The following is a 14,927-nucleotide window of genomic DNA, read 5'->3' on the forward strand; positions in this document are numbered from 1 at the left end:
ACAGTCTTTATCCCAAAATGTTCTAGGAACTCAGTTTCCTTCTCTGCTCTCCCTCTTTAGATCAAAAACAAAACAAACCCCCAAAACAAAAAAAACCTCACTTTCTCCAGAAACTCATATAGGAGCTCAAACTGTTTTTGCCTCATCCTATCAAACTGTCCTCAGTCCTTTGACTTTTGGACCAAGGATGGAAAGGAGTCTAGAGAGAACATCTGTCCCACCCCTCTCACCAGCCTCTGTCAACCTATTCCTCAATGAACCGCTCTGATTTTCTCAAACAAACAAACAAACAAACAAAAATCTCCCTTCTTTGTTCTTTTCTTTTTTTATTTAAAAAAAAATTTTAATTATGTTATGTTAATCACCATACATTACATCATTAGTTTTTGATGTAGTGTTCCATGATTCATTGTTTGTGTATAACACCCAGTGCTCCATTCAGTACGTGCCCTCTTTAATACTTGACCTTAACTGTATACAAGTCATATTTTCCCCCATTAACCTCAAACATCTCATGGAAGCCTTAGAAACACAGCTTGAAGTATAGAATTTGTGATAAAATGGGGGGGAGAAAACTGGACTGAAAGCAGTAATTATATTATAAATTTGTATATTTCTTATTTAGCCTGTGAGAATCTTATATAACATCATGTAAATATTGGACAGCAAATTGGGAGAGGTTTTAACAACCTCACTGAAGCAAATAGACACCTTGATGAAAAATATGTGGATTGAGATGAATTGTCTAAATTATAATATGGTTTATAATCATCAAGTAGCTAATCTGAATCTCAGATTATCTGATTCCCATGACCACCAATTTCAACTAATCCTGAAATGGTATGATCTTTGACCTCAAATGTAATATAGGAAACTTTGGCTAATGATTTCAGCCGCATGATTCAAAGCATTTGCTTTTTCTGCCTATGTACGGTGATACCAGCTTGTGCCCGATTCTCCTATATTTCTGCCTCTTCCTATTTTCAGGATGGAATCAAAGTCTACGGCAGATGTGGAGGGTTCTGTGGAAAGTGTGTTCCTCACATGACTACTGGTCTCCCAATTCAAGTAGTATGAACATTCAGAAGCAGGAAGTATGAGGAGATATTCTCTGGAATATCTGCAAATAACTGGTGCTTGTTTCCTTACTCTTCCCTTCCTGAGATTTCCATGTCCAAAATGTCTGTGCTTTTTTTTTTCTTTCAGGGTGCTCATCAGGGAATCAAATCACTGCTTAATATTTCCAAAGCCTTCAAAATAAACTTAACAGATATGTGACTCTAATTAGGAACTTTTTAAAAGGACAGAATAATTTATGGTATAATGTACAGAGATATTTGAATGAATTATACCAAGATAATGTTGCTGTTAACAAACAGCTTGGACTGGATCACAGTTATATTATGTCTATAAACACACATATAAATCTCTACTCAGTATTGTACTGTACAATGAATGTTTATTCTACTTGTTAAAATGGAGCAAGTAAAAATTAGGAAAATGAATTTATTTAAAATACCTATAAACATTATTGAATCTGTCAGATAAGTAGCAAATCCATAGTCATATCAAAAAAGTACATAGCCATTATACTTTCTACTGATACAGCTTAGATACCTTGTTTTATATTTCCTTAAATTTTAAATTGTGGGTTATGGTGCTTCAAATAAAAAAAAAAATCATCCTAAAAATGCAGTACACTTTTATATTAAAAATATATGCTTGGGTTAAATACTAAATATGAAAATTTGTGGATATAAAACAGAAGAAGATACGATGTAATAGAATTTTCCTTAAAACACCTACCTCTAATTTGATTGTACTTATAAGAGCAATACCTTGTTTTTATAATGTTTATATTCTGTCTCTATAACTCATATATGTATATATTAACTCTTAAAAAATCTATTTTCTCAAAGTTATGTACTGTATTTTATTAATCAAGTAAAGAAATTAGAATTATTGAAATTTTGAAACTCTTATTTTGGTAGACAAAATTATGTTTACATAAGCAAAATTTTTATTAGAGATGTTCAAGTTATTTTATATCTGAGGTTTCTCAAAGCCAAAACCTAAAAGATAGTATAAAAATTAACTATTCATGGGCAAATTCTCAGGTTGTAAGAGATTTTTTTTCAGGTGAATAATTTGTGTATTATATAACAATATGATTTTTAAAAGAATCATAGACAATATTTTTCTAAGGCAACTTACTTTGTAAACCAAAAAATGAATCTACTAATAGATTTTTGCCAGTAAATAGTAGTATACTAGTTTTATCCACAAAGTGTTTTTCCGATTTATTATTATTTATTTTTCCCCAAACATATATTGTACCATATAAGATACTAAAGCAATTTTGTGCCAATGTGGTTAGATAAACATTTAGGGATCTCTGTATCAGAAATGAAGTATTTTGCACTATGTGCCTTAAACCAGTTACAACCATTAATACAAAATGTGTAACATTTTCTAGAAAAGTTTTCATTCATAAAATCTTATAGCTTATAAACATTTAAATAATAAACATATTTGTGTGATACATTAGCATTTTGTTTTCATTTTCCTTACATGTTAAAAAAAAAAGAATCCTTTACCAAAAAATCTATAACCCTAAAACCACTCCAGAAATTCAAATAACTTTTTTTTAAAAGATTTTATTTATTTATTTGACAGAGAGAGACACAGAGAGAGAGGGAACACAAGCAGGGGGAGTGGGAGAGGGAGAAGCAGGCTTCCCGCTGAGCAGGGAGCCCGACGCGGGACTCGATCCCAGGACCCTAGGATCATGACCTGAGCCGAAGGCAGACGCTTAACGACTGAGCCACCCAGGCACCCTCAAATAACTTTTTATTCAAATTGTTGCAATTGGAATGGAAATGGCTCATGTCTGCTATACACCCTTCTCATGGCAGAGGGAATACGGGCAGGAGGCTGACAAAAACTTGCAATGCTTTTAAAAGCTTCTGTTTATACAAGGGATACTCATGTCATTGAATATATACTCATATTCAATTGGCCAAATGAAATCATATAACCAAATCCTAGTCATTGGGTCAGGGAAATATATTCTTCCTACAGGGAAGGATTGCCAGGCACGGGGAACTAGTCATTGGGTCAGGGAAATATATTCTTCCTACAGGGAAGGATTGCCAGGCACGGGGAACTGAGGACTTAGAATTCTCTCCTAAGGGGAGGGAGCATATTCTTGTAAACAATAATATGTTTTACCCATCCATCTTCAACTTCCCTAGAAATTGTCAAAGTACTATCCAAAGCAGTTAAATCAATTTAAATCACTGCTGGTAAGGTGTAAAAATTTTTAGAGTATCCACATCCTCAATGGTACATGAATTTTTAAAAAATCTGATCTGCTGGGGTATAGCATAGTATTGCATTATTTGAATATTTATATTTATCTGATTACTAGATTGGATGAGGATTCTTATACACATATTTTGCTATTAGGTTTCTTTTTCTGAGAATTGCTTGATCATTTTTTATTCTCTTTGCCTCTCTTCTCCCCCATCTTTCCCATACCCCCTTTCTTATACTCCCCATCCCACTCCTCACTTCATTAAAAAAAAAGAAAAGAAACAAACATGAGGGAGTAAAGCATTTTATGTGAATGTGATTTAAAACATTTGAGAATCTCTTATCAAAAAGCATACTTTTGATTCTACCTTAAATTAATTGCAAATATTAATATGCAGTACATAGTAATTTTCTATATTTGTTTATCATTTAAGATGAAGCATTCTCTACATGTATTTTATCTACTTTTCCCACTCTTTAAGGAGCAGGATTTCTCTGCTCATGTTGAAGTCCAGTCCCCCAACCTCTGCTCTTGATTTCTTCTCATTCTGAATTCTCCAGAACCTTTCCCTAGAGATTATTCTCTCTCCCTCCCTTTCCTTTCTCTCCCCACTGGCTCCTTCTCTTCATCCAAAACACAACATGTTCAATTCTCTCCATTTTATTTTATTTTTTACTATTTTAAAAAAATTTTATTGAAGTACAGTTGATTTACAATGTTTATTAGTTTTAGGTGCACACCATAGGGATCCCACAATTCCAAACATTACACAGTGCTAGCCATGATAAATGTAGTCACGACCTGTCATCATATAATCTTATTACAATATTATTGACTGTATTTCCTAAACTACACTTTTCACCCTGTGACTTATTTTATAACTAGGAGTTATGAAGTATATTTCACTCATTCCCCCCATCTCCCTCCCTTCTGTGGACCACCAGTTTGTTCTCTGTATTTATGAGTCTGTTTCTGTTTGTTTGTTCTGTTTCTTAGATTCCACATATAAGTGAAATCATATAGTATTTGTCTTTCTCTGTCTGAATTATGTCACTTAGCATGATACACTAGGTCGTCTTCTATTTTAAAACAAAAATGTGTCTCCCCCCTCACCCATCACTACTCACTGTTCTTCCTCTTATTTTCTGAGAGAAACTTCTGAGAGAAACTGCTATTCTCATGGTCTCTTCAGCTTCACCTTTCATTCAAGCATTGGTCCATTATAACATGACTTCCAACCCTCAATATTTTATTGATACTGCTTTCACTAAAATCATAATGAACTCCTAATTGCCAAGCACAATTACATATTCTTTTTTTTTAAAAGATTTTATTTTTTTATTTGACAGAGAGAGACACAGCAAGAAAGGGAACACAAGCAGGGGGAGTGGGAGCGGGAGAAGCAGACTCCCCACTGAGCAGGGAGCCCGATGCGGGACTCGATCCCAGGACCCTAGGATCATGACCTGAGCCGAAGGCAGACGCTTAACCAACTGAGCCACCCAGCTGTCCCCAATTACATATTCTGAGTTGTTGTTGGTTTTTTTCCCTTTTAACTTCTGAATAGCATTTGGCAAGGGAGAGGGAGAGTTCCATGAAATGCTGTGATTTGTTTAATGGTCTAGTGTATGATCTAGCTCGGTGCATGTTCCATGTGCACTTGAAAATACTGCATATTCTGCAGTAAGTTTGTGTAGATTTATGTAAGCAAATATTCTATTGTTCAAATCTTTTCTATATTTTTATTATTTTTCTAATTGCAGTATCAATTATCGAGAGATACAATTTTTAAAATTGTAGTGTCAATTATAGTATTGAGTTTTTTTCTAACTGCCATATTGATTACTTTTCTAACTATAGTACTGATAAATTATTCTATTAATATAATACTAATATTGATGTTCTATTATATTAATGTTAAATTCTTCAACTATAACTGGATTTGTCTATTTCTCCCTTTAGTTCTGCCAAATTTTGTCATGAGTTTAGAAGCTCTGTTATTGGTGTCTATATGCTTATGAGTGTTATTTCTTTTTGATGAAATGACACTCTTCTTTTTTTAATTAATTAATTAATTTTTTTATGTAGTGTTCCATGATTCATTGTTTGCGTATATCTTGACACCCTTCTCCTTATGAAATGTTCCTATATATCTCTAATAATACTCCTTCCCTTAGAGTTTACATTGGTAGTGAAATAACTACGTCAGCTTTCTTTTAATTAGCATTTGCATGATACATCTCTTGCCATCCTTCAATTTTAACCAATATATATCTTTATATATTTAAAATGTCTTTTGTAAATGGCTTATAATTGTTCTATCCTTTTTAAATTTTTAAATCCAGTTTGAAATTTGTTTTTCTTGAAGAATATAAGGCCATTTATATTTAATACAACTATTAATATAGTTGGACTTAAGTCTACCATTTTGTTATTTGTATTCCATTTGTCTCATACATTCTTCTATTATTCCTCCTTTTCTGCCTTCTTTTGAATTTATTGATTATTTTTGTACCCAATTTTATATTTTCTTTTTATGTATCCCCCTTTTGCTTTTTTTCAGTGTTTGCTTTAGGGATTCCAACATATATCCTTAACATATCACAGTCTACGTCAAATGTCATAAATCCAAAATACATTTTATATAAAAATTTTGTCTTAGCCAAGTGTCTTTTAAAATAAATAAGATATCTTAAAATTATTCTTTATATATATCCACATATTTATTATTTCCTGATCTTTATTCTTTCCTATAGATGTGAGTTTCTTTCTATTATAATTTCTCTCCAGCTTGAAAAACTTTGTCCATAATTTCTTTCAGTTTGAGTCTGCTGGCACAAATTTAGCTTTCATTTACCTGAATGTCTTTAATTCACCCTCATAGTTTTAAACTTCATCTATAAATGTTGACATAATTTAAAACTTACAAATACTTCCCAGAATAGCACAAATAGTTTCCATATGTCCTTTAGCTGGATTCACTAATTTTTAACATTTTGCCACATTTGCTCCATCATTCTTCCTCTTTTAATATACACACACCCACATACATATACACATATTATTTATTCTTAATAAGTTGAGAGTAGACTGAGTACCTCATGACTTTTTATTACATAATACTTTAGTAGGTATTTGTTAAGAAAACAGGTAATCTCTAAAAGAACCATAATATAGTTATGAAATTCAGAAATTTCACCACTTAATTTCTAAACAGGCTTTAAAATACACTATTTTGGATCTGCTAGTAGGAATGATGATTGGGTTGAGTGCCATCCTTCATTGGTTGTTCTCTCATATTCTACTCTTTATCTTAAATTAAATTATCTCACATTATTCTGTACTTTAAATGCTTGATTTTCTCTCAAGTATGAGCTCAATGTAACCTCGTCCATAAAAGTTCCTGGACTGTTCTGTCTGGAATATTTTATTTTATTTTGTTAATATTTATTTATTTATTTATTTTGAGAGAGAGAGAGTGAGACAGTGGCGGGGTAGAGGGGAGGGAGTCTTAAGCAGACTCCCTGCTGAGCACAGAGCCCAACTTAGGGCTTGGCCTCATGGTCCTGAGATCACAACCCGAACTGAAACTAAGAGTTGGACGCTTAACTGACTGTACTACCCAGGTTTCCCTGGAATATTTTAATTTTAATTTTGCATATATTCTATCCCTTATCTCCCTTATTTTTTGCTACTCTGTGTATGATTAGGGTTTTGACCACTCATGTGGTCACTGATATTTGAGCAAAAATTAGCACTTATTTATCTACTATTTCGTGCCAGATATTGAGAGGCACTTTACATCCTTATCTAATTCAGTCTTTATAACAATGGTATGCAACATCACCGTCTTACAGATCATTTCGTGTGATGACAGAAACTTTAGCAAAGTGCAGCTCTGTTCAAACACAAAGCCTTTCTTTCACTCCACCTTATTATTTGCTTAAGGACAGAACCTATGTTTGTTCTATTTTGAATCCCTCATAGCAACTATTAGAGTGTTGACTCTACAGCATAGATTTGATATTTCATTGTGAATAAATTAAAATACTCAAGAATTCAATTCCATATGAAAATATATGAGAAAATCTATAGGAACTATAATTAACAGATTTTGGTGGGATTGATATTTTAAAAAATGATGAAGAGGCATCCCAAGAATATGTTCAGGAAAATACAGGTATTCCTAGAGAGTTTAATCAGGTGCTACTGTGAAATTTGTGAGATCGTCCTAGAAGTAAGCAAGAGCCACCATGAGTACTTTTTCCTCAAGGAATGAACTATGTAGGTCTGCCTTAATTTATATGTTTTAAATTATTTTAAAAAGATTTAATACCTACAAACATTGATGGAAATAGAAGATAGTAACATAATAATAAATTTGCAGTAACAACTCATTTTCAATTGAGTATAGGTTTGATAAATACAAAACTGTTTTACCATGCAAAATAACAACAGAAGTTCTTTTTTTTTTTTAATTTTACATTTCTTTGTTGTCACTCATCAGGATACAGTCTATCTTTGCTATCAGATACAGCTATCAGTCAACATTGGTCATCCCATCAACTTCTAATTTTTAAGCATGAGCATTTTTTTCCAACAAAGAAGACTGTTTTCCTTAATTTTTTTTTTTTAAAGATTTTATTTATTTGTCTGAGAGAGAGAGAATGAGACAGAGCAAGCACATGAGAGGGGGGAGGGTCAGAGGGAGAAGCAGACTCCCTGACGAGCAGGGAGCCCGATGCGGGACTCGATCCCGGGACTCCAGGATCATGACCTGAGCCGAAGGCAGTCGCTTAACCAACTGAGCCACCCAGGCGCCCATGTTTTCCTTAATTTTTTATAATTTAGTTCATGTCTTTTAGTTGCCAAGTGTCTAACTAAAGGTAAACAAAAAGATCCAATTATGCATTACTTTTGTCACTTGTTTTTTTAAGATAACATGATCATTTTTGTTACTTAACCTATTTCTTTTTTTCTGTAATGACTCACCTCCTTTATTTGAAATGTAAAAAATTGTGCTCGCTTCGGCAGCACGTATACTAAAATTGGAATGAAATGTAAAAAATTATTTACAACTGACAACAGTGGCATCTGCTGGCCACTTTTAACTATTTCTCAGTGGAATAAAGAAAAATGTCAAATGGATTTTCCTCTGCAGTTTTCTGAAAAGATTGAGGAGCAACTGCTTGCTATGCACTGGGCAAACTGTCTTTGAGTTATTCTTTTTTATTTAAATTTTATTATGTTATGTTAATCACCATACATTACATCATTAGTTTTTGATGTAGTGTTCCATGATTCATTGTTTGCATATAACACCCAGTGCTCCATTCAGTATGTGCCCTCTTTAATACCCACCACCAGGCTAACCCACCCCCCCACCCCCTCCCCTCTAGAACCCTCAGTTTGTTTCTCAGAGTCCATAGTCTCTCATGGTTCGTCTCCCACTCCGATTTCCCCCCATTCATTTTACCCTTCCTACTATCATCTTCTTTTTTTTTTTTTTTAACATATAATGTATTATTTGTTTCAGAGGTACAGGTCTGTGATTCAACAGTCTTACACAATTCACAGCACTCACCATAGCACATACCCTCCCCAATGTCTTTGAGTTATTCTTAACACAATTTAACAATGATACCTCTATCCATATCATATCTATATCCTTGTCCTATAAATGCACATGTATTCTTTTCACTCCTTCAATCTGACAACATTCTTAACAACATAAAATCTTCCATGGCTTCCAAGAGCAAATAAAGAAATTGTTTCTGAATGCAATAATTTTTGGGGGGGCGAATCTTTATGATATAAACAGAGGAAACTTGAAATGGGATCAAGGGTTGGGGGATACCCCAGCTTTCTAGACCATACTCTAATATTAATAAATAGTGTAACATTAAACTTTAAGTGTGTTTGGTCAGCTGTAAAATAAGGGGTTTAAAATAAATAACTTCTAAGGTGCTTTTCAGCTCTAAAAGTTTATACATATAATTTGTGTCTGATATATTCATTGGCAGTTACTCTTTGTTATATAGATAAAGCTATTTAGTATTTAATGTGAGTAAAAAACAGTTCTGTGTGAGGGTAATCACCTCTCTATTCTTCCACTTTTACTATACAGAAAGTGTTCAAATTAGCAAACAAAGCAAAGATAAGCTCCTCTCGCAGTTTAATACCCAGTGTTTCATGGTTAAGACCTGAGTTTTTGACATGCTCTGCTCGTTTCTAGTGGTGGTGTCTCAAAACAAAGCCCGAGATCCAAACCTAAATATTGTGAAATGTAAAATGGATAGAAAAAAATTGCTTTGCTTATCTTCCTAACATAAAGATTATGAGGTCAAATGAGCTGTTTGTGAAAGTGTTTTGAATAGTAGAAAGTACTAAATTAGCTTCACCGCCTCATTTTAAATAGAGAAGATAGCTCTGAAAGTACTGTAGTGACTAGAAGGCAGGCTCTGGGTGGGGGGCGTCTAAACTCCAGCTCTGGTTATATATGCTCTGTGCCATTGGAAAAAAATCCCTCAGTCTTTCCAAATTTCATGGTAGCAGCTATAAATTTGAGATATTAATAGTATCTCATTTTGTTGCTGAAAATATTAATCTATAAAACATCGGTACTAGGTCATGCACTTAAGTTGGTTTTTTTTTCCCTTTAGTTTTTTGTTTGGTAAAATACACATAATATTTACCACCTTAACCATTTTTTAAAAAATATACAGTTTAGTGGTATTCAGTATATTCATATTTGTGCAACCATTGTTACCATCCATCTTCAGAACTCTCCATCTGGTAAAACCGAAACACTATCTGTTAAATAATAATGCCCTAATCAAGTTTCATCCATGTTGTAGCATATGTCAGAATATCCTTCCCTTTTTTAAGGCTAATTATATTTCATTTCATGAATATACCACATTGTGCTTATCCATTCATCTCTCGATGGGCACTTAGGTTACTTCCATGTTTTAGCTATTGTGAGTAATGCTGCTGTGGACATGGGTGTACAAATATTTCTTTGAGACCCAGCGCTCATTTCTTTTGAGTGTATACCCAGAAATGGAATGGATGGATCATATGGTGGTTCTGTGTTTAATTTTTTGAGGAACCACCATACTCTTTTCCATGGGGGTTGCACCATTTCATAATCCCACCAACAGTGCAAAAAGGATCCAATTTCTCTTCACCAACATTTATTTATTTTTGATAGTAGCCATAGTAATGAATATAAGGTGGTTTCTCATTGTGGTTTTGATTTGCATTTCCCTAATGATTAGTAATTTTGAGTATTTTTATGTGATTATTGGTCATTTTTATATCTTCTTTGGAGAAATGTCTATTCAAATACTTTGCCCATATTTCAATTAGGTTGTTTGCTTTTTGTTGTTGTTGAATTGTAGGAATTCTCTATATATTCTGGATATTAGTCCCTTATCAAATACATGATTTGCAAATATTTTCTCCCACTGCATAGACTGCGTCAGTGTTCATAAGATTATTGGTCTGCAGTTTTCTTATAGCATTATTGTTTGGCTTTAGTATCAGAGCAATGTTGGCTTCAAAGGAGGAATTAGGAGTCAGGAAGTGCTCTCTCCTCAATTTTGGGGGGGAAAGTTTAAGAAGGATTGGTGTTAGTTCTTCTCTAAATGTTTGGTGGAATCCAAAAAAGTCTTCAGGTCCAGGACTTTTCCTTGTTGAGTTGTGTTTGATTACTGATTCAATCTATTTACTAGTTATAAGTCTAATCAGGTTTTCTTTTTAATTAATTAATTAATTAATTAGATTTTATTATGGTAGTCACCATACATTACATCATTAGTTTTTGATGTAGTGTTCCATGATTCGTTGTTTGCATATGACACCCAGTGCTCCATGCAATACGTGCCCTCTTTTTTTTTTTTTTTTTTTCATTTAAGACAGGGAATACTTTATTCAAACCCATCAGAGAAATGGACAGCTTGGGTCTGTAACAAAGCGTTGTGTTTTAAAGCATAGGTCAGTAATTGTATATGAGAGTATACACTGCTACATACAAATTAACTGATCAGAGCACAACTTTTCAATGTTCAAAACAGAATAAGCTTCCCTGTAAAAGCAGCACCTTTGTGACATTTTTTACTTTAGTATTCCTCTCCTTCTTCTTCACCCTCTCCTTCAACAGAATCCACACCAACCTCCTCATAATCCTTCTCAAGGGCAGCCATGTCCTCACGGGCCTCCGAAAACTCTCCTTCCTCCATGCCCTCCCCCACATACCAGTGAACAAAGGCACGCTTGGCATACATCAGGTCAAACTTGTGGTCCAGGCGAGCCCAGGCCTCAGCGATGGCTGTGGTGTTGCTCAGCATGCACACAGCTCGCTGTACTTTGGCCAGGTCTCCACCGGGCACCACAGTGGGAGGCTGGTAATTAATGCCCACTTTGAAGCCAGTGGGGCACCAGTCCACAAACTGGATGGTACGCTTGGTCTTGATGGTGGCAATGGCAGCATTGACATCTTTGGGAACCACGTCGCCACGGTACAACAGGCAGCAAGCCATGTATTTACCATGCCGAGGGTCACATTTCACCATCTGGTTGGCTGGCTCAAAGCATGCGTTGGTGATCTCTGCTACAGAAAGCTGTTCATGGTAGGCTTTCTCAGCAGAGATGACCGGGGCATAGGTGGCCAGAGGGAAGTGGATGCGGGGATAGGGCACCAGGTTGGTCTGGAATTCTGTCAGATCAACATTCAGGGCTCCATCAAATCTGAGGGAAGCAGTGATGGAGGACACAATTTGACCTATCAACCTATTTAGATTAGTGTAGGTTGGGCGTTCAATATCGAGGTTTCTACGACAGATGTCATAGATGGCCTCATTGTCTACCATGAAGGCACAATCAGAGTGCTCCAGGGTGGTGTGGGTAGTGAGGATGGAGTTGTAAGGCTCAACTACAGCTGTGGAAACCTGGGGGGCTGGGTAAATGGAGAACTCCAGCTTGGACTTCTTGCCATAATCGACAGAGAGACGTTCCATCAGCAGGGAGGTGAACCCGGAACCAGTTCCCCCTCCAAAGCTGTGGAAAACCAAGAAGCCCTGAAGACCTGTGCACTGGTCAGCCAGCTTCCGAATGCGGTCCAAGACAAGGTCAATGATCTCCTTGCCAATGGTGTAGTGCCCTCGGGCGTAGTTGTTGGCAGCGTCCTCCTTGCCGGTGATGAGCTGCTCAGGGTGGAAGAGCTGCCGGTAGGTGCCGGTGCGAACTTCATCAATGACCGTGGGTTCCAGGTCTACGAACACGGCCCTGGGCACATGCTTGCCAGCGCCCGTCTCACTGAAGAAGGTGTTGAAGGAGTCATCTCCTCCCCCGATGGTCTTGTCACTTGGCATCTGGCCATCGGGCTGGATGCCGTGTTCCAGGCAATAGAGCTCCCAGCAGGCGTTGCCGATCTGGACACCAGCCTGGCCCACGTGGATGGAGATGCACTCACGCATGGTTGCTGCTTTGCGTCTGCCGAGCAGATGGCGGAGAGGAAGAGGAGAGGTTGTTGCTTCTTACAGCGCGACTCTTAGGCGGTCGATGTAAGAGAACCTGCACGTGCCCTCTTTAATACCCATCACCAGGCTAACCCATCACCCCACCCCACCCCCACAACTCTCAGTTTCTCAGAGTCCATAGTCTCTCATGGTTCGTCTCCCCCTCCGATTTCCCCCCCTTCATTTTTCCCTTCCTACTATCTTTTTTTTTTTTTAACATATAATGTATTATTTGTTTCAGAGGTACAGGTCTTTGATTCATCAGTCTAACACAATTCACAGGGCTCACCATAGCACATACCCTCCCCAATGTCCATCACTCAGCCACCCCTTCCCTCCCACCCCCCACCACTCCAGCAACCCTCAGTTTGTTTCCTGAGATTAAGAGTCTCTTATGGTTTGTCTCGCTCTCTGGTTTCATCTTGTTTCATTTTTTCCTCCCTTCCCCTATGCTCCTCTGTCTTGTTTCTTAAATTCCTCATATCAGTGAGATCATATGATGCTTGTCTTTCTAATCTAATCAGGTTTTCTAATCAGGTCTAATCAGGTTTTCTATATCTTTGTGACTCTGTCTTGATAAGGTTTTGTGTTTCCAAGAATTTGTTCACTTCATCTAGGTTATCCAAGTTGTTGGCACACAGTTGTTCATATTTTTCTCTTATAATCCTTTTTATTTCTATAGAATAGGAGCAATGTCTCCATTTTCATTTCTAATTTTAGTAATTTGAGTCTTTTCTCTTTTTTTCCCCTTAATCTAGCTAAAGGTTTTCAATTTCATTGATATTTTTGAAGAACCACCTTTTGGCTTTATTGATTTTTCTCTGTTTTTCTATTACCTATTTCATGTATTGCTGCTTTGATCTTTATTTCATTCCTCCCGTTAGCTTTGATTTTAGTTTGTACTTTTTCTAGTTTTGTAAGTTGTAAAGTTAGATTGTTGATCTTCTTTTTTAATGTAAGTGTTTTAGCTGTAAATTTCCCTCTTAGCACTACTTTTGCTACGTGCCATAAATTTTGGCATGTTTTATTTTCATTTTCATCTATCTCAAATTATTTTCTAATTTCTCTTGTGATTTCTTCTTTGTTCCATTGGTTGTTTAAGAGTATATTGTTTAATTTCCACAAATTTGTGTGTTTTCCAGTTTTATTTCTGTTATTGATTTCTAACTCCATCTCGTTGTAGTCAGAGAAGATACTCTGTATGGTATCTGTCTTCTAAAACCTATTAAGACTTAGTTTGTGGCCTAACACATTGTCCTTGCTGGAAAATGTCCCATGTGCACTTGAGAAGAATGTATATTCTGTAGTTATGTAGCATGTTCCATATATGTCTGTTATATCTAATTGGTTTATTGTGTTAAGTCCTCAAATATCTTTTGTCTAGTTTTTCTATCCATTATTGAGAGTTGAGTATTAAAATCTCCAGCTATTATTGTAGAAATGTTTATTTCTCCTTTCAGTTTTGCCAATATATGCTTTATGTATATCAATGGTCAATTATTAGGTGCATAAATGTTTCTAAATATTATATCTTGCTGTTGAAGCTCTTATTAATGTATAATGTCATTCTTTGTCTCATACACTTTTTTGATTTAAAATTCATTTTGTCTGATATTAGTATAGTCTCTCCTGTTCTTTTTTGATTACTATTTTCATGAAATATCTTTTTCCATCATTTCACTTTCAACCTATTGGTGTCTTTGGAGCTAAAGTGAGTCTCCTGTAGATAGCAGTCAACATGAAAACAGGACAACATGTTTTTTTAATCTCTTCTTCCAACCTCAGTCTTTTGACTGGAGAGTTTAATCCACTTACATTTAGAGTAATTACTGATAAGGACTTCTTCTATTTGCTATTTTTTCTATACACCTCATAGCTTTTTTTTGTCCCTCATTTCCGGTATTACTGTTTTCTTTTGTATTCAGTTGATTTTTTTTTTTTTTTGTAGTGGACATTTTAATTTTCTACTCATTTTCTTTTGCAATATTTTATAACTATTTTCTTTGAAGTTACTGTGAGGATTACATTTAACATCCTAAAGTTATAACAATCAATTTGAACTTATATCAGCTTAACTTCAAATAACATAC

General features: G+C 35.4%; 2 protein-coding genes across 2 annotated transcripts in view; one reads left to right on the plus strand and one right to left on the minus strand.

Annotated features, from left to right (window-relative positions):
* ADAMTS20 (ADAM metallopeptidase with thrombospondin type 1 motif 20) overlaps positions 1 to 1,077 on the plus strand; it is a 168,136-nt gene extending 167,059 nt beyond the window's left edge. Inside the window, exon 39 of the mRNA XM_021704883.1 lies at positions 988 to 1,077. Within this exon, the coding sequence (XP_021560558.1) occupies positions 988 to 1,077 (90 nt within the window). The remainder of the gene's footprint in view (positions 1 to 987) is intronic.
* A 10,152-nt stretch (positions 1,078 to 11,229) lies between these two features.
* On the minus strand, positions 11,230 to 12,890 carry LOC110593609 (tubulin alpha-1A chain). The gene has a single exon (XM_021704888.1). It carries the CDS (start codon positions 12,793 to 12,795, stop codon positions 11,440 to 11,442), a length of 1,356 nt encoding a protein of 451 aa, XP_021560563.1. The 5' UTR covers positions 12,796 to 12,890; the 3' UTR covers positions 11,230 to 11,439.
* Positions 12,891 to 14,927: the final 2,037 nt, after the last annotated feature.

This window comes from Neomonachus schauinslandi, chromosome 5, assembly GCF_002201575.2.
Source record: "Neomonachus schauinslandi chromosome 5, ASM220157v2, whole genome shotgun sequence".
Lineage (NCBI taxonomy): Eukaryota > Metazoa > Chordata > Mammalia > Carnivora > Phocidae > Neomonachus > Neomonachus schauinslandi.

Coding starts and splice junctions, on each gene's coding strand:
- LOC110593609 (XM_021704888.1), bottom strand. CDS start 12,795: ATGCGTGAGTGCATCTCCATCCACGTGGGCCAGGCTGGTGTCCAGATC.